This window comes from Sorex araneus, chromosome 3 (genome assembly GCF_027595985.1).
Source record: "Sorex araneus isolate mSorAra2 chromosome 3, mSorAra2.pri, whole genome shotgun sequence".
Classification (NCBI taxonomy): domain Eukaryota; kingdom Metazoa; phylum Chordata; class Mammalia; order Eulipotyphla; family Soricidae; genus Sorex; species Sorex araneus.
The window spans coordinates 188,790,423-188,811,110 of NC_073304.1; the positions used below are offsets into that span (position 1 = coordinate 188,790,423).

The following is a 20,688-nucleotide window of genomic DNA, read 5'->3' on the forward strand; positions in this document are numbered from 1 at the left end:
ACTGGGCCGCGGACAGCCATGGTCCCAAGCAGCGCCAGGTGTGACCCCTGAGCAGTACACCTGGAGAAGGCTCTGGTATCACCAGATGTGGCCCCCAAATCAAACAAAACTAAACCAAAAAATGCCCATGTGCCACAGCCAGGCAGTGTGACCCTGGGAAGCACAGGTGTGAACACTGGAGCAGCCTCCAGCGAGCACCACAAATACAACTCATGTGTCTCAACTAAGTGTGGCCCCAACAAGCAGGGGTGTGAGAGCACAATCTTGGTGAGCACCAGAGCCCAGTGGCTGCAACCCTCAGTCATCACAAACAGCGTCGCCAAGATGGGGAAATGGGAGGCAGAGGGAAGAAAACATTTCAACACTATTTCATGCAGGTGGGGGGGCCACACCCAGTGGTGCTCAGGTCTTAATCCTGGCTCTGCATTCAGGGATCACTTCTGGCGGACTCAGGTAACCATAGGAGGTGTCAGGGATTGAACCCCGGTCAGCCATGTACAAGGCAAGCGGCTTGACCATCATACTATCTCTTTGGGCCTCTAAACACTTTTTTTTTAAGTTTTGGAGTTATATGACTCAGAGGGCCATATGCAGCACAGGGATGAAATTGGGATCAGTTGCATGCAAGGAAAGCATCTTAAGTCCTATACTATCTGTCCAGATCAAAAAACACTTGTTAATATGAAATTATGAATGTATCACTTGGATAGACAATAAAAGCAAGTATTATATATGTATGATAAGAACACTATCACAACCCCATACTTGAATCCCAACCATCCCATATGGTCCCGAGTTCCCTAGGAGTGATCCCTGAGCACAGAGCCAGGAGTAACAACGAAGCATCGCTGGTTGTGCCTCCCCTCAAAAAAAATACGAACCAAAAACAGAGAGTGAGAGAGAGAGAGAGAGCAAGAGAGTGAGAGAGAGAGAGCACGCGACTCATACATCCATCACTAGGGATGTGGCTTGAAAAATTGTGCCTCAGTGAGTAGGAAGCTCCATTGCAAAGGATGATGAGATCATCAAAGATTATCTCAGATAATGTATCTGAGAGAGGCAAGGTGCAGGATGGAGTGCACTGCCTGCTCCCATCTGTGTGGGGGCATATATAAAAATATATAAATGAATATGCATGAATATGTTCATATATGCAGAGCCTATCTCTGGAATGGTCTATAAGGAACTAGTCAAAAGCATTGCTGCTGCGGTGATGGGTGGGCTGGAGGCTGGGAGGAGACATATCCCCTCTGGTACCTTTCGAACTTTATACCATGCACATATGCCACATACTCAAAAGACAAGTTAAAAATAACGTTTTTTAAAGGGCATGTAGCAGGCTGAGACACTAATTTTTTTTTTGAGACACTAATTTATATTTTCTTTCCTACCCCAGCTTCTTTGTGGAGGGAGGTTTGTGGCACAGCTCCCTGGCTTTTGTTTTTATAACCCCTTTTGTTCCCAGGAGAAAAGTATTTAAAAAGTGGGAGGTTCTCTTGGGCTCTAAAGAGATCTCAGAGCCCTCCCTGGGCTGGGATGGTGGGGGACAACGGGTCACCTGCCTCTCAGGGTAGTTCTGGAGGGTGGGACTTGCAGGGTTGGCAACAGGCGGGTATGGGCCCCACAGGTGCCCGTAGCCCTTCTCACACCTGTGACGAGAGTCCCTCCGCAGCTCCCCTCCGCAGCTTACTGCCCTCATTAATGAGTCTTTCCTGCTAGAAAGCTGACCAATCCACACACTGGATCCCAGCAAAGCTCCCCGAATCCCAGCAGCTAGCCCCCTCCTCCCCTCTGGCTCCTCACATCTTAGTCAAGACCCATGTGATGTCCGCAGGCTCCCTGGTCTCCCTCTGTGCCCCCTCTGTGTCCCCCTCTCCCTCTGTGTCCCCTCTGCATACTCCTCTCCCCCTGGACACCCCTCCTGCCGTGCCCCCTCTGTGTCCCCCTCTCCCCCTGCGCTCCTCTGCCTCTGTGACCCCTCTCCTTCCCTGCCTCTCTCCCACTGCGCCCCTCTCTGCCACTCTGCACACCCCCAGCCCAGACCAGCTCCCCACCTCCCTGCACGGATCAGTGCACAAACACCTCATTTCCCCTCTCTGTGCCCCCCAGTTTGTTCCTGTACCCAGACAGTTCTCAGAGCAGCTTCGCTGTTCTTTCCTCTGCAGTACGCAGCTTCCTTCCTGCACTCCCCCCTCCAGCACCTTGGCCTCCTTGCTGGGATGGAACCTTGTCTTAGCAGCCTTGTTTGTGGTTACTGGATTTCTGTCTTCCCCTCCTCCACCCCCAGACTGTAAGATCCTTCAAGGCAGGGACTGCTTGGTTTGGGTTTTTTCTTTTCTTTTCTTTTCTTTTTTTTTTTTTTTTTGTTTTTTCTCTGTTTTGCCCTCAGACCCTCTCACAGGGCTGGGAGTATAAAGGATGCTCATGAAGTATCTTTCAAAAGGATAAATGAAGGAATTTGTTCCCATTTCCTACCCCGTCTCAGTATTGGAAGCTGTATGTGGCCTTATCAACCAGACCCTGCACCTAACACTCACACACCCTCATGTACCTATAGACACACTAACACACACAAATATATTGATACAGGTGTGTGTGCGCGCACACACACACACACACACGCACACACGCGCATGGCGCGCGTCTCACCAAGCGCAGACATACGCGGACACACGCACGAAAAGCGCTCCCAAGGCGGACGTCTGCCACCCTGAGCTCATTAAAGCAGCTAAATATAGCCCGACTGCAGCTGTGCGCAGCACGCTGCCCACACAGGCCAGGAAAAGATGCCAGTCACCAGGCGGAGGGGCGAGGAGGCCAGCCAAGGCCAGGGCCCCCTGCACCCCCTTGTAGGGGGCACAGAGGGCAGCTGCAGGGCTGAGGGTACTTAGGAGGGGAGCCCCTCTAACTATCCCAGTGCTGCTGCTCAGGACAGTGACCTCAGGCAGGGGGGCGGGAGGAAGAACCACACCCCCCCACCCTTTCCACACCCCCACAGATGCCCTCACATCTGATAGGTCTGGGAACTGGCACAGGCTGTTGGCACGGTCCAGGACCCCAAGGCACAGAGCTTCTGTCCATTGGTAGCTGGGACTTAGGCTGGACCAGCATCAGGTCTGGATCTGGGCCTGAGAGGAAGTTTAGGGTCCCATGGAGCCCCAAGCTCTAAGAGCATGGTTGGACAGAGCCCCCTAGCCCTGCAACTGGCCCTGGGAAGGCCACCCCCAGTCACAGGGGGTCACTGACGTGCAACCACGAGGGGTCAGCTGGGGCAGCCCCTTTCCGGCAATCTGGAGCTTAGACAGAGGAAAACTCTCCAGCTCACACTGTGGACCCTGGACGACAGGGGGCTCAGTTCAGACATGAGACGGAGGAGGAGGATGAAGAGGAAGAGGAAGAGGAGGAGGAGGAAAGGGAGGAGGAGGAGGAGGAGGAGGAGGAGGAGGAGGAGGAGGAGGAGGAGGAGGAGGAGGAGGAGGGGAAACGGCAGCTCTGGGTGCAAGGACCCTCAAAGCTTCTTCAGGCTCAGTTTTGTCCTTGTGATGTGGCTGTACTTCCTTTTAGCTTCCAGAAAGTCCCACAGGTGGGGCTGCACCCACCCCCCACCCCACTCCACAGCCCCATCTGCATCTCTGTCTTGCACACTGTGGAGCGGCTGTGGTGAAGGCATCACATTGCTCCCTGAGGGGGATTGTTGGCCAAAGAGGAGGGTCACTGGCCCCACTGGGCAAGCCCACAGCCTTTTCATGGCGCTGCACCCATGGGTGCACCCAGAAGGAAGGGGTGGGCAACTCCTTGGCCCTAGGGCTAGACACAGAAGAAGTCAAAGGGACCAGCTCTGGAGACCCTGAGTGCCCCCAGCTGTGTCCTTTGCTAGTGTCCTGTCCATGGGGATAGACAGAATGTTCATGCTTCCCCATCAGCTTATGAGAAAACTCTGCTTGGGTCGCCACACCCCTGCACAGCAGGGAGGAAGAAAGAGCCCTGCACAGCTGGGCAAGGGTAAGGAAGAGACGAATGTCATCCTTTCTTGGAGAGGAGTCACGGGACAGGCTCGGGGTCTGAAGGACCTAGTGCTCTCCAGGGCAGGTGTCTCTCTCTGGATGAAGGCCTAGAGGAGATTGGGGACCCCTAGGCCAGCCTGGAGAGGGACGAGCCATCCCTGGAAAGGGCAGAGTATGACCTTTACCAGAGAAAGCTCAGGGTGCAGAGGAGCGGCGGTGTGGGAGGACTTGGCTGGAGGCAGGACTCATGCTCACAGGGGCTGCTCTGCCAGGTGATGGACGGAGAGAAGAGCAGGATTCCAGATTTCCCCCTCAGTTTCTGGGAATTGGTCCCCTTTGCAATGGTAGGAAGAAGAGGAACGAGGGTTGTCATGAGAGGGTGGCATGCCTGCCCTAGCCCCACGCCAGGCAGGCGGGAAGTTCTGCCAGCAGCTGCAAGCTGTGGAACCAGAACAAGCAGTACAGGGAGACACACAAACAAAGGGTACCAGGAGATGAGGAAACAGGGCAGGACAATGCCGGTGGGCAGGGATGGAGCCTGGTCACACAGCAGCAGAGCGGCACCAAGCCAGCAGTAGGCCAAGGGCACCCCAGGCTGCCTGGAGCTCAGGAGGAGTACTGATGCCAGGTCACCTGTGAAATCCCAACTGAAGCTGCCTGGCAGCCACAGAGGAGGGAAGATTCCAGAACAGGCACCCCTGCCCTGTCCTCGGGCTGAACCTTGCCCCTCACACCTGTACGTAAGCTGCTGAGAGGCCTCCTCTATATTCAGACCCATGCCAGCACTGAAAGCCGAGGGCCCGGAGTCATGGACAATTGCCTCTGTGACAGTGACACTGAGGCATCACAGGCCAAGGAAGGAAGGGAAGACCACAGGGGACACAAGGAGTGTCCAGTCTCCTGCCTCCTCCATGCACCCTCCACACCCACACCCAGTGCTGAGGCCATCGAAAGTCAGGAGTTAGCAATGAGCACTTCCTCTGTGCGAGGGATGGGTCTTGGTACCCAGGTGAGCTCTCTATTCACCCAGGACCTCTCGAAACAGGCTTTTGGTCATCCTTCTACACTCGGGTGAGCCTCAAAGATATTAGGGAACAGCAAATGCCAATGCAGTCTAGCAAGTAAATGGGGAACCTGGGCTGGGTCCCCGCTCAAGTGCTAGAACACCAGCCCCAGCATGTTCCAGACCCTTGGTGCAACCCCCTGTGATGTTTTCATTGAGGCTTCAGAAACCAAATATTAAATAAGCTTACATATATATGGAAGTATACTCAATACATCACATTATAAACGCCAAACTTTGCTATTCTTCTGTTTTATTCAGACTTCTGCCAATTTGGGATTCAAAGTAAACAAACTGGGGGCCAGAGAGATTGTACAATGGGTAGGGCACTTGCCTTGCATGCAGTCGACCCAGGTGCCATTCCTGACATCTACATGGTTTACCAAGTCCCACTAGGAGTGATCCATGACATCGAGCCAGGAGTAATCCCTGAGCACCATTGGGAATGTTCCAAAACTAAACAAAAACATATATAATATATATATAAATAAAAGTAATAAAAATAAACAAAGTGAAGCAGACCCAGGCTTAATCTCCAGTGCCACAAGGTCCTCTGAACCTGGGTTGCAGCCCTGAGGGTCCCCAAGCACCTCCACAATGACACAGGAAATCCTCAGCATGGCAAGCCCCAAGCCGTAGGGAAGCCTAAGGCCTGACACTGAACAAAGCACCATGTGGGAGGTCCCAAATACGAATGAAAATAAAAACAAGCAAGTCACTATCAAAGACTAGCCTCATGGCAGAAGTGAACAAGTCTATGGATGCTGACATTTATAACGGGGCAGCAGGGGAACGGGCATCACGGGCTGGTAGTTTCCTGCCTGTCAGGAGTGCCAGGTGTGTTTGGGACCGTTCCCCACGAGTGCCCTGTACCTCCCCTTCTTATGTCACCAAAGACAACCATGGTCGCACCTAGGGCCCAGCAGTGGTCTGCAGCCTCACTCCAGCTGGAATCCAGAGCCCAGGTGGGAAGCTAGGGGAGACTCGCCCTCTCAGCGAGCATGTGTGAGCACTGAACATCTTGTGGGCTCTGTGGTGCCTGTGTATGGTGCCAGGGAGTTAGGGCTGGCAGGTACATGTGTGCCATGAGGTGCTCTCACGCTCCGGAGCTGAGACACACTCCTGACACCCCTCGATCAACTACATCTTTTATTTTATGATGTTTTGACACTTGGGGGAGCATTTCATTGATGAGGAGAGATCAGATCTCCTATGCCAGTTCATCCACTCCTTCCCTAAGACAAAAGCTTTCTCACTGTGCCTTTCATTCGCAAATCAAACAACCTGGCCCCCTTCTTTAGCACCAAGCAGAGACTGTATCCTCCACCCTAAATTAAATAGGGTTGGGTACCCAACAATGAGAGATTAACTCAAAACACACACACACACACACACACACACACACACACACACACACACACACAGACCCTCCCAGGAGTGTGGCCAGCAAGGTCTGCCCCCGCCCCATTTGCACACGGTCCACCCCGCCCTCCCCACCCACTGGGCTCTGTGCCTGGCTCTCCTGCACTCTGCTGGCCTCCCATGACCTTGATTTTGGCTTTGTGGCATCATTCAGCCACCTTCATAAGTCTAAATCCCCAGTGGGCATACACAGACCCTCAGACTGAGCATGGCTCCTGATGGTCTCCAGAAGCCCCTGTGCCTGGATACCCAACAGAGACATGCACCTCCCAGTCCCCCGCCCCCTCCTCCTTCCCTCCCACCCCGTTCCTCTGGGGTAGCTTCTCCGGGGGGTCTGGGCACCTAATCAGGGTGGAAGTGAGTGTGGGCCAGCTGGCAGCACAGACCCTGTACCCTCAGGATTGCAGGGGAGGGAAGGAAGAGCTTGGAGGAAGGCTTGAGCCGGAGGAGGGGAGGGTGGACAGAGTGGGCTGAGTCCCCTTGCCCCCCAGCTTCAAACAGCCAAAGAGAGAAATAAGGGTGGTTTGGGGGTGCAGCTCTGCCCCAGATGCAGCCTCCTCTCCCACCCTGCCTGTTGCGGACATGGGGCTCAGTGGTCCTAGGCATCTACCACAGATCTCCAAGGACAATGTCCTAAGGCCACTGTGTCAAGAAAGCAACATTTCTGGGTCCAGTCCAGGCTTTTCCCCCGAGACGAGGGCCGAAAGGAGTCCTAGAGAGGCCTAGTGACAGAGGACAGGGGTTGGGAGGGCCAGGCCTGCACAGGGGCCTATGTGACAGCTAGAAGGGCCACTACCCCAGGCACAACCTCAAATGAGAGGCCTCTCACATCCATCACCAGTGAGGTTCCTTCAGGCTGTGTCCTGCCAAGACCCAGGAGAGCTTGCAGCCCGTCGCTGTCCTCCTTTCACGCTGCCCATAGGCAAATGAGCCCATAAGGCCTCCGTGGTCCCCCTCACTGGGCTGGGCTCAGCCTCCCAGTCATCTCAAGCCCCTCCCTCTGGTTCTCACTTGGGGGACTCAGGTCCCCCGAGTTATGTGGTAGAGTGGGCCCAGGCCTTGTGATCTTGCCTGCTGGCACGTCAGATGTCAAAAATATCTTCCACCCTCTGGGCTCTGAGTGGACAAGAGAGGCCCCAGGTTCAAGGAGCATGGACCCACCCAAAGGTCCACAAGCAAAGACTCCAGGCTTAACTCACGCTGCTTCTCCTGGAGGATGCTGGACGTGCACTGCGCGGTTCCTTCTCCTGCAGAAAAGGGAAGAAACGTGAGCAGACTCCCCACCACAGTTGTGCTGCCCCTGCATCTCTGGCCAAGCTGCACCCCTCTGGGCCCTGGGCACCATCACACTTAGCAACTCCACAGCCTGCCTGGGGACATGGGGCCTCTCCTCAGGAGTCTGACTCCTGCCCCTTCCCTCTGGGAACTTCCTCTCCCCTCTGATCTCAGCACTGAGGCCCTCATCTGCCCCGACAACTGCCGACTCCCCAGAACTCTCCTATGTTCTTCCTCAGTCTCCTGCCGCCTCTTGGACATCAGCTCTGGATGCTTCCAGACCACACAGCCACTGTGACCCCAGTGAGGGTCCTGGAAATAGCGCCCCTTTCCCATGTCCCCAAAGACATCATCTTCTCCCAAGCTTGAGACCCAGACCTGGCCCTTTACCCTCCTTGTCCCCCCCCTTCAGTCGCCACCACGTTGGAAGGACCACCTTGTCACCTCCGTTTAACCAGTCACTCCCTCTTCCCAGATGAAGCTCCACAAGGAAAAGACATCAGTCTGAGCCATGCATGGTGGGTTTCCTGCCTGGGTCTCTATCAATATGTACACACACTCATACACACATACTCAGACATGCACTCACACACAATCACACAAACACACTCATACTCATACACACACTCACATACACATATGCACACACACTGACACACACACTCTCTCTCTCTCTCTCTCTCTCTCTCACACACACACACACACACAAACACACACAGAGTCCAGCCTTCTCCCTGGACTTTTGAGAATCTTCCTTTTGTGAGTTTTTTCATCTTATTGTTTTTTAGTTTCCAAAGTATAGCAAACTCCTATTGAAGATGTGAAAAACACTAAGATTTCTCATGATAATATACTGAAAGAAAACTATTCCTTGTCTCATTTTCTGGTGTTCTTTCCTATTTTTCTCCTTGTACATGTGCAGGGTGGAGGCGGCAGGGAGATTCGTTGAAGCCCTATCAATTCCCTGTAGGCAGGGATTCTACCATTTATCTCTGTACTCACAAGGAATAGCTCAACAATCTGTTCCTAAGAGGCATCAAATATGACAAAGAAGCGGATATTATACCTCTGTACTTGAACCTGAAGCACAAATAATTTCCCCAATGGTTACAAAACCTCTGCACGGCTTATTCCCACCACTATGTAATATTCTAAGGGTTGGAGCTTGCTTGACTTCAGAATTACCTGATTAGTAGAACATTATCCATTTTTACCAGAATAGTGATTTTACAATAAGTTTCTTTCTTTCTTTCTTTCTTTCTTTCTTTCTTTCTTTCTTTCTTTCTTTCTTTCTTTCTTTCTTTCTTTCTTTCTCTTTCTGTCTTTCTCTTTCTCTCTCTTTCTGTCTTTGTCTTTCTGTTTCTTTCTGTCTTTCTTTTTCTTTCTGAATCAAACCCGGGTCGGCCACATACAAGGCAAACGCCCTATCCCCTGTGCTATTGCTCCAGCCCCTTTCTTTCTTTCTTTCTTTCTTTCTTTCTTTCTTTCTTTCTTTCTTTCTTTCTTTCTTTCTTTCTTTCTTTCTTTCTTTCTTTCTTTCTTTCTTTCTTTCTTTTTATTGAGTGATCGTGAGATACACAGTTACAAAGCTATTCATGATTAGGTTTTAATCATACGATGTTCCAACACCCATCCCACCACCAGGATACATTTTCCACCACCAATGACCCCAGTTTCCCTCCCCTTAGCCCCTACCCCGCCCCTATGACAAGTACTTTTCTTCTCTCTCTCTCTCTCTCTCTCTCTCTCTCTCTCTCTCTCTCTCTCTCTCTCTCTCTCTCTCTCTCTCTCTCTCTCTCTCTCTCTCTCTCTCTCTCTCTCTCTCTCTCTCTCCACCCCCCACCCGGTCATCTTTCTAACATGATCTCTGCCCAGGACACTGGTGTCATACCCATCAGATGCTTTCCCTGAATCCCATTCTGAGCCAGGCCCCAGCAAGCTGCTCCAGAAAGCGCACCCCGCCCCCCAGGTTTCCTAGCCTTCCTGCCCTATTTGCTGTTTCTGCCTCATGCTGTGGTGAGGGGCAGCAGCTTCCACACACCTGCTTCCTGCACATCTCCACCTTCCTCCAAGGCTGACCAGAGACCACGCAGCAGCCCCTACTTTCCACAAAGGCTCCCATTCCTCCTCAGAAGCAGCTCTGGGTCGCCAGAACCAGGGCAGAATAACCTCAGCCAAGAGCATCCATCCTCTCCAGAGTCCCCTCCTGCCTACCCCACTGATTGGAAGGCAAGAAAGGGGCCTAGGCCTAGAGCCCCGGGAGCTAATACCTCCCCGATGCCCACCATGAGGCCGACCTCAGAGAAGGGGGACCCACAAGCCTCAGCTCACTGAACCCCAAGTCAGTCAGCAGTTCTGCCTGCATACACACACGCACGCGCACACACACACATGTAAGAGCACACACATACACATACACACACACACACACAGAGCTGGGTCACAGGGAGACCCTGAGCATGAGGAGCCTCATCTGGCTCTGCAGCCCTGTTTATTTTGGGTCTGGGTTAGTCACACGAGAGGGAGGGAGGGAGGGAGGGAAGAGATGCCAGGCCCTGATGAAGTTCTGCTTTCTGCTTCTGGGACTAGGGGTCCCTAGCAGGTGGGCACAAAAGTGGCTCGGTGGGACGTAAAACTTGGACAAACTGCGGGGCTGGAGCGATAGCACAGCGGGTAGGGCATTTGCCTTGCACGCGGCCGACCCAGGTTCAAATCCCAGCATCCCATATGGTCCCCTGAGCACCGCCAGGAGTAATTCCTGAGTGCAGAGCTAGGAGTAACCCCTGTGCATCGCAAGGTGTGACCCAAAACCAAAAAAAAAAAACACCCCCCAAAAAAAACTTGGACAAGCTGGGAGGAAGCCATGGCTCCAGCTTGGAAATTCAGGCCAGAAGCAGGATCCTCCTTTCCTAAACTCAAGCAAACTGGAAAAAGCTACAAATACCAGCCTGGCTCCCCAGCTTCCCAAACAAGTTTGATCATCACTCCACTCCCAAATAAAATATTTCCTTGGCTTCCCTCAAGGTCCCCAGCTACGAAGGACCCTGAGGCACGGGGAGCAGCACCTCCAGGCCTCTCACAGGTGCCCCAGATGTCTCTACTTGCTAAGCTGCTGGTCTCCTCCCTGCAGAAAAAGCAGGGCTGGGTGGGTCCAGGGGAACCCTCCCCCATGTAGGCACCCCGGCTCCCATCCCTGCGAGTGAGGCCTTCCTGCACTGATCTGCCTGCCCAACTCATGGCCCCACATGCAAGTCTGTCTCCCTCCTCCCCAGAAATGGAACCCCTGGTGCTCCCACAGGCATAAAGAGTGCAGAGGACAGAGCTGGAGTCAGAAGACTGAGATTCCAGTCCAGGTTCCCAACTTCCAGCTGTGGGGCAAGGAATGCTCCCTCCAGCCCACAATACAATGTGGTTCCATCGCTTCTGAAGGACCCTCCCATGCAGGGGAGCAGAACCACAGTGTTCAAATCCCGAATTCCCTCACTCACAAACTGTAAACACTGTGGCAAGTGTCTCAACTTCCAATGCCTCGTCCTCTACTCTGTGTGACGGGGATAGCACAAGACCTGTGTCAGAGGGTCACTGTGGACAAATGAGTGACATGCGTGAGACGTCCTGCACACCACCACCAGGCACACAGTGAACACTCAGTAAGGAACAGTGCTTTTATGGCTGCTTCTCTTCTTTTCTGACTGTAGATAATCAGCTCAAGACCACCTGTCCATCTCCATCAAGACTCTAGATGCAGCCAGATGGAGAGATGTGTGGTTAACGCCAGGTGTCAGCTCCCAGTGCTCTCAGACCCAGGGATCACAGAGCACCAGATCAAGAAGCACCACTCGCCCACCATCCATACACACACACACACACACACACACACACACACACACTAAGCTGCTGTGCTTCCCAGGCCGCAAGAGCAGCAAGAAAGGGGTTACACACTGGTGCACAGGAGACCAGTATCCAGTCTGAGCCATAGCTGAGGCCCACGTGAAAGTCAGTTCCTGCCTCCACTCTGGACAGTAACAACAGCAAAGGAGACCCAGCTTCTCCTGTGCATTCATGCATCTGTCAGGGATGCGAAGTTGCAGGGTGGGGCTCCCTGTGGCCGGCCCTGGGGAGGCTGCTGCAGAGCCAGGACTTTGGCTTCAGGCAACTGGGCCTTGACTTTTACGGGAGAGGGAAGGAGGAGTATCCACCCCGCAGCCAGCACTGGCCCCAAGGAAAGGAGGGCTGTGCTGTGCAATGTGGCCTGGCAAGAAGCCCCGGACAGACACAAAGAGCTGAAACTCAGGGGAGAGGGGGTGGGGAAGCAAACCAACTGTCCCAGGCAAGCCTTTGTGCTACCCTCCAAATCAGCCACAGAGTTAGCAGGGCCCAGAGCAATATGGGGAAGCCCAGTCCTCGTGCAAAGTGCAGAGTACTGGTAAAGGTACAGCACAGGAAGGCTTTTCCTCTTTCCTGCTGCTATAAGCTAACTGGTATTTGTTACTTGCTACCTAATTCACACTTCCTCCTGCACAGAGATGTCAAAGGGCAGTAGAGACCCTCCCAGGCACCCAGAGACCCTACTCCTCATGCAGAGGGGGCCCATCAGTTCCCAGGTGCCCCCTCCTGCTACCCCTCCGAACCCATCCCTGTGCCATAACCAGAAACAGAAAAAGGGGTCAATGCTTCTTCCCGACTCACTGCCTGCTACCCCCACGCAAGGTGGACAAGTGACCCCAAGGTACTGCAACCTCCACCCTAACTGCACCAGCATCTGAGATAGAGGTAGGAAGGTTCTGTTCCCTCTGGGTCATCACCCACTGCATGCTCTGTGGTCCTGCCAGCCGAGGGCAGGGATGGCAGCTCCATGAGACACTCTGGGGAATGTGCCCAACCCCAACCCTCTCCGCACCCAGGGCCCTGCAGGTAGAAGACTCAGTTGTCTCTGGGAAGGGGCAGGAAGGAGGAAGCTGGGCATGCCTGGGGAGCCAGGGGGCCCGGGAGCAGGAGGCAAAGAATCATCCTAGGGGGTTGGGAGAGTAGGTGGCAACACAGCTCAGAGCTCTACGTCCCCACTGCACAGGCCACAAAGATCTGAAGATAAGAGAATTCAGAATTCAGGGACTGGAGAGATAGTACACTTGCTCTGCACACAGCTGATGGGGGATTCATTCCTGGTACCATGTTTCATTCCCCCCAGCTCCACTAGGAGTGATCTAAGCACAGTAAACCTTGAGAACTGCCAGGTGTGGTCCAAAAACAAAAACAAATTAAAACTTAAAAAAAACTTCAGAATTTGGGGCTGGAGAGATAGTAGAGCACTTGCTTTTCACACACCAATCCCATATGGTCTCCAAAATACCACCAGGAGTAATTTCTGAGCACAGAGCCAGGAGAAACTCTTGAATATCACCAGCTATGGCCCCAAAACTAAAAAAAAATAAATAAATGAAATAAATTCAGAATTTAGGAGCCAGGGAGATGGCTCTGCACTCAGAAGCATCTGCTTTGCATGTTCAGGACCTAAGTTAGAACCTTGATGTTATAATTCCCCTGAATCCCTCCATCTTTGGCCCAGGAGACCCCAGCATCACTGAGTGGAGAAGTACTGCATCATCTGAGCCATCTGCCAGGCTGCTATCACTTGGAGTGGTTCCCCAACCCCCCAAGTACTACTTTGGTGGCACCCAAATTTTTTTGAAAATTTGTTTTACATATGCTGAATCCAAAGATCAGTCCCCAAACCTGGGGCCGTCTAGAGCACTGGTCAAAAACCCAGATACCAGCCCAAAGGCCCCTGTGCTTCTCAGTACCAGGCCCCAGGGCAGTGGGGCATGTCGCCAAGGAGCGGGCAGGTCTGATTCATGGTCACCAGGTCCTTGGGGCCTTGCAAGCAAGAGTGCTGACGTGATGCTGAGTCCACAAAGCGACATGACGGGTCACTAGGTTAGAGGGACAGGCACCAAGAGTGGCACAGAAATAAGACGCAGGCACAGGAAGAAGCTGGGTGGGGGGAGAGTCAATAAGCATACAGACCTGGGGATCAGGTTGGTGGGAGGAAGGGTAAAGGGAAGGAGGGAAGAGGCAGCCCCAGGAGCAAGGGCAATGCTGGGGTGGGGAGGGGGGTGGCCCCCATCAATATGGCAAGATCACTCACACTTTTCCATAAAGACCTTATTCATAGACAAGGAAGGAAACTGAGCAAGATAAAGTCACTTACTCAATATCTACCTCTCATCCCCTTGATAGCCCCTTCTGCCTGGACTGGGGGCGGGGGTGATGCATGGACTCTCCCTGGGACCTCCCCTTTTTCTCTGTCCCCTCTGGGGCAGGAGGCCACTCAAGCAGGGGTTTCTGGGATGGCTCCAATATGTGAAATCATCAGGCCGACAAAGGCAGAGATCAGTCAGGGTCTGAGGCAGGACAGGGTGTTACGGGGCAGAGCAGGACAGGGGTGGTTGGGGAGGAGCTTCAGGAAGCCTGGACAGACAGGTGCTCGCTCAGGCTTGGTTTCTTCTGCAAGAACTCCTGAGCCAGATCTCCAGGTGGGAACCTGGGGACTCTGGCAAGAAGGAGCTTGTTGGTTGACAAAGTAAGTGCAGAGCCAGACAGCAGGAAGCTGCCTGCCCGCATGCCCGCCTGCTGAGTGCCACAGGCCACACAGCAGCCAGCAAGCCCAGAAGGCTGCTGCAAAGCCTCTTCCTGATTGGACAGCTCCTGGATGACTCACCCCATGCAGCTGGCTCTGCTGCCTCCTAAATGAGACCCCACTTGGCCTGGAGCTTCCTAGGGTCCCTGGGTCCAACAGCAATGCCTCAGCTGGAGCTTTCTTCCAATACAGAAGCTGCCAGGACCTACCAACAGGACAAGCTACCCAGAGGGGACTGGGAGGTCAAGGAGGACTTTATGAGCCCTGCCCTGGCTAAGACAGCTAATTCCACCTGTCCCCAAATTACAGCCGTGCACACATCTGAGCCACATCATCAATTTCGAAGAGAGGCTTCCTTCCAAGTCCTGCCAATGGTTTTCTGAGCGAGTTATAGTTCCTCTTCCCAATCCCCTTCCAACCTACTGAGCAACCCAAGAACAAGAGAAGCAAAATGTGTGGCTAGAACACTAGGACTTCCTCCAAACAGGGCCTCAGGGAGAATTAAGGGGGAGCTCTCCTCCTGCCAGGAGATGTGTGTGCAGACGAGGGAGCGGGATGGGAGCAGCTGGTGCTTCAAAACTTGCCAACGGGTCCCTCGGAGGCTCTGGTCCTGAGTGATAACTGCAAAGGCAAAGCCCCCACACCTCACCCCTGCCCCAGCTGATCCCCCAACATGGAGCCACAGGGTCACGATTCCTCCCATTGCCCCTGCCTCATTACCCACTCCTCCTATTAGCAGCTGCACTGGAGAACAGAATGACCTCGACTGATGCCTCACTCATCTCCCTGGCTACCCTAGGCCCTCCTGTGCACACCCCTCCTCAGCCTGGCATCCCAGGGCTGCTGGTCAGTTTCCCCGCGCCCACTACTCCAAGAGCCACACCTCCCATCCCGCCAATGCCCTACACCCCAGCTTCAGCCAGGCTGCCCTCCACACAGCATCCTGATCCCCTGACTTCTGGCTCCCTCCTCATCCTTGCTCCTGCTGCCCCCTCTGCCCACTGCCCCTTGTGTGGGCCTGATCTGCGCCCAGAAAGGCCTCTCTAGCGGTGCCTCAAGTCTGTGGCAGCGCCTGACCTCTTTTATCCCCCCCATCTATTCCCACTCTTTCAAAAGCAGTCAGCTCCCATGAAGGCTCCCACCCCACCCCCAAGTGTGGATGCCAGTTCAGGCCCAGTGCATTTCTGAGTCATCGGTGAGTCCACAACACTGAGGCACAGGGGCTGACACAGAGGACCCACACACGTACTGAATGCACAGTGAGGGAGAGGAGGGAGTCACAGGGGAAGCCCTCACTGCTTTGAACTCAGACAGGGAGGCAGAGCCCTGACCTGGAAAGGCACAGCTGGCAGGAGGCTGGGGGCACTTCCCAGGATGACCCCGCAACTGGGCAGGGAAGGCAGCAGGGGGAGTTCCTGGGAGAAGCTGGGGCAACTGGAGGCCTTGAAGATGGACACAGGATTGCAAAGCTGGAGATGAGATCAGGTGACAGCAAGAACAAAGGCAAGAAATGGACGTGTTCTAGTGGCTGATGAATGAGCAAGACCTGGTCACTTGGTTGGAAAACCAGGGAAGGGAGGAGAAGAGATAGAAATATTCTTACTACCATCAGAGTTAGCAAAGATCTGAGTCTTTCAGAGTCTCCCACAGGGTAGCCACTGCAGGGTTCTTTGGTAGTGATGGACAGGAGACCGGGAGAGTGCTGGGGAGAAGCTGGGTAAATTTACCAAATCCCCTGATAATTATATTTCTCAAGTGAACAATATCATCCTCCAGGGGGTGCTAGAACCATCCAAGGGGGATGGAAGGAGCAAGACCTCTTTTGCACCCTTAATGAAGGTAGACTTGCAGGGGAATTCTGAGCGGTTTGTTTTTTTGGTTTTGCTTTAGTTAGTTTGTTTGCTTTCCTGGTAGTAGACAAGTAAGTTTCAGAGCCTCTGACTATAATTATTTGAAGGAAGACTAGAGCCAAATTGTGAATGGCTATATTTGCCAGGCTGGGAATTTGTACGGAATTCTGCAGACAATGAAGCCCCACATGTCAACTATATGCAGAATATTACTGGGTTAGTGTTTCAGAAGCATCACTGTAGAATGGAGTAAAGATGATAAACTCACACCTTGAACTAGTCTTCTTCTGCCCCAAATCCCTAGAAAACAACATAAAATATTTTTATGTGCTACTCTTTAGTAGCATTGTCAAATAATAAGGGACACCCTTCACAGACCACAAGTTCTGAGGTCACCCCAAAAGACATAAATTCAGGAGATCTAGTAAGAGGGAAAAGGTTGGGGGTAACTGCATCATTGCAGGGCTCATTCAAAATGAAAGTCTGATGCGCTTTGCCCAAACTTATTACAAATTTCAAGATGGCAACAGATGGGCAACACTCTGGACCCTCAAGAGTGAGGGTCTGGAGAGGAAGGACAGTGGGTAAGGCACTTGACTTGCATGTGTCCAACCTGGGTTTGATCTCCAGTTGTGCATATGGTCCCCCAGGACACCACCAGGAATAATTCTTGAGTACAGAGCCCTGAGCATCACCAGGTATGATCCCAAAGCTAAACTAAAGTGACTGGATCAATCCTAATTATAAAAATATAAATCAAATGAGACCCCATGAAATGTGGAGATGTGGGTTGTATATGTGTGTGGATGTAGGTATGTGTGTGAGGGAGAGAGAGAGAGAAAGAGAGAGAGTGAGAGAGAACCCAAAGATCAAAAGTTCCTAAGGTCAGAGTAAGCAAAAAAAAAAACAAAAAACAAAAAAGGGGGCTGGAGCGATAGCACAGCGGGTAGGGCATTTGCCTTGCACGCGGCCAACCCAGGTTCGAATCCCAGCATCCCATATGGTCCCCTGAGCATCGCCAGGAGTAATTCCTGAGTGCAGAGCCAGGAATAACCCCTGAGCATCGCTGGGTGTGACCCAAAAAGCAAAAAAAAAAAAAAAAAAGTTCCTAAAGTCAGTCAGGAGAAGAGCCCATAACCCCAACTCTGCAAAGGTCTGTGCAGTGAGGTGATAGCAGTCAGAGTAGCAGCTGACGGGGGGCAACACAGGAGCAAAGGAAGCTTTTGCAGTTGTCTAGGCTTCCCCACACCTGCATGTGCCAAGCACAGGGTTCTATTCCCAAGTCGGAGAAGGAATAAATGTTTGGGGAATGGGACACCAGTAAAACTGAAAACAGCTGAGGAATAAGTCTGAAATTAATAGTTAAATGCACCCAACAGCATTTTTCTACCCTCCCCAATAATTAGATGACAGCAGGTTGTTTTGAATAGACATATCACAGCACTCAGAGACAGACTAGGAGGGAACTGCAAATACAATGTGGGGTGCACGTCCAAATATTTCTAAATAAAAGAGGAAGAGCAATAATGTGGAAGGAAGACAGCAAACTCAATGACAGACGGAAAGAGAGTACAGCAAAGTGGATCTGTGAATTCCTTGAAGGCACTTAGTATCATAATAATCAGTGATCCTCGAATTTTAGCCAATATCAGAATCACTGAAAGGGCTAATGAAAACAAACACATGTTCTGAGTGCTGCTCCCTGGGTTCTTTTTTTTTCCCCTTTTTTCTCTTTTGGACTATACCTAGAGGTGCTCAGGGTTTATTTCTGCACTCTGCACTCACTCCTGGCAGTGCTTAGGGAACCATATGCGGTACAGGAGATTGAACTCATATCAGCAGGGCAAGTGCTTTACTCACTGTACTGTACTGTGTCTTTGGCCCCGGCTCCCAGAGCTCTGATTCAGGAAGTCTGGGATGGATCTTCAGTATCTGCACCCCTGACATGCTAAGTGATGGCTATTAGCCCAGGGACCGCTCTTTGAGAACTCTGTATAGACACATTGGCATAAGCTAGGCCCAGAGAGTGAAGAGCAGCAGGTAAAACTGGCTCTCTGGAAATCGGATACAAAAAAATATTGATCAGGGACACCAAAGCAATTGTTTCTTTCCTCTCAATAAGAATGTGGTCCTGATGACATAAATAAGAATCCTGGTTGTAAATGGGCACTTAAATGACAGTTCAAGATTATAGGTATAAATTTAGTAAAGCCTGAACATAAAAGACTAGCGACATATCAAGAACCAAGTATAATTTACAACCTGAATACAAGGTTCCACAACATATGAAAGTCAATCAGTGCAATATGTTATATTACTAGAATAAAGGATAGAATTCCATATGTATATCTCATAAATGCAGAAAAAGCATTTGGCCAAGTCCAATATTCTTTCATGAAAAAAAGCACTCAAAAAACTAAGAATAGGTAGGAACTCTCTCAACCAAATAAAGGACAAATGCAAAAGCCCACAGCTAGCATTATATTTAATGTTGAAAAACTGAATTTCCCCTTAGGGCAAGATGAAACAAGATGATGATCAATTTTCACCATTTCTTTCTTTTGTTTGTGTTTTGGGCCACACATAGTGTTGCTCAGGGTTTGGTGCTGGCTCTGTGCTCAGGGATCACTCCTGGTGGGCTTGAGGGTCTATATAGGAGGGGGGTGCATTGAGCCTGGGTCGGTCACATAAGGCAAGTACCTGACGCACTGTACTATCTCTCCAGTCCCAATAGCCCATTCTTATGGATTGGAAGACTACTAACATTAAGATACATCCCAAATTGATCTTTTGGTTCAATACAATTTCCAACAAAACCCCAATTATGGCTGGGGGAGATTGCTCAAAGCACTATCATACATATTTTGCAATCAGGAGGCCTGAGTCTGATCCCTGGTATTATCTGGTCCCCCAAGCACTGAGTGGGGAGTATCCGCTGAGCACTGCTCAATAGGTTCCCCAAAACAAAAGTCCACGGGTAAATCTTGAAGACCTTTTATTAAGTTTTTTAAAAATGCAACAAAAGTACGAATAATAAAATAAAACAAAGATCAATTGGATTTCATCACTGTATCACTATATCATGAAATTTAGTGATCCCATTGCTCATCGATTTGCTTGAGTGGGTACCAGTAACATCTTCATTGTTAGACTTGTAACTATTTTTGGCATATTTAATATGCCACAGGTAGCTTGCCAGGCTCTGCCATGTGGGTGGGATACTCTTGGTAGCTTGCCAGGCTCTCTGAGAGGGACGGAGGAATCGAACCTGGGTTGGCTGCGTGCAAGCCCTACCTGCTGTGCTATTGCTCCAGACCTAGAGAGACAGTGAAGCCAGACTTGCATGCAGGAGAACCCAATTTGCTCCCCAGTACTATATACAGTTCCTTGAGCACCACTCAGACTGACCCTGAGCACAAGAGTAAGCCCTGAACACAGAGCTAAATGTACCCCCATCCCTCTAAAAGAAAAAAATAAACAAAAAAAATCAGGTTTGAAAAACACAATGTGGTAGACTTAAAATACAGTAAATGATTCGGGAAAAAAAAAAAGAAAAGCACTAACACATGTAAAGTTGCTGATGTTAACCTTGGAAACATCATGCTAACTGAAAGAAGTCAGACAAGAAAGTCAAGTAATTTATGCTTTTATTATGTATAAAATATCCATAAAAGGGAAGTCTATAGAAAGCAGTAAAAAGGTTTCCAAAGGATAGGGAGTGAAAATGAGTAACTGCAGAAGTGATTTCTTTTTTGAAATGTCTTAAAGTTATATTGTAATGCCAGTTGCACAACATGTAAGGTATCAAAATTCAATAAGCTGAATGCCTAAAACAGGTTAAAATTTATGGTAAATCATCAAAAGGTTTAAAATGTGTGCCCCAAAAGCATTATCAAAAAAGTAAAATGACAACTCACAAAATAGAAGAAAACATTGTAAAGCATGTAACTGATAAGAAACTAGTACTCAGAATATATTAAAGACTCTCACAATCCAATAATAAAAAGACAGTTCAACTTTTAAATGGGCAAAGGATTTGAATAAACATTTCTCCAAAGAACAACAATGACAAGTAGACACAAGAGAATATATTCAGCATCATTAGTCATTAGAAAAATGCAAATCAAGCCCACAAAAGTATTTATCAGCATACGCCCACTAGTACAACTGCAAGACAATAAGAAAAATCAATATACATTATAACCGTATTCTACATATACAAGTTTCTGATACCTGACACAGAACTCCTGGTACCTGACACAGAACTTCTGGTACCTGACACAGAACTTCTGAAACCCTTGCAAGTTCCTGGTAATAGGAGAGTTTTTTTATCCAAATGAGCCAATTATGGGTGGACTGTGGTTGAAGATTGGTCATCAGAAAAATTAATCATGACTTAAAAACTCCCCCATTCACACCACAAAGAACAAAAACAAC

The 20,688-nt window shown here is 50.8% G+C and overlaps 1 protein-coding gene across 1 annotated transcript in view; it reads right to left on the reverse strand.

Moving 5' to 3' along the window:
• The window catches only part of PITPNM3 (PITPNM family member 3), a 91,402-nt gene that overhangs the window by 31,379 nt on the left and 39,335 nt on the right, over nucleotides 1-20,688 (reverse strand). The window contains exon 4 of the mRNA XM_055130595.1: nucleotides 7,689-7,736. Coding sequence (XP_054986570.1) covers nucleotides 7,689-7,736 — 48 coding nt within the window. The remainder of the gene's footprint in view (nucleotides 1-7,688; nucleotides 7,737-20,688) is intronic.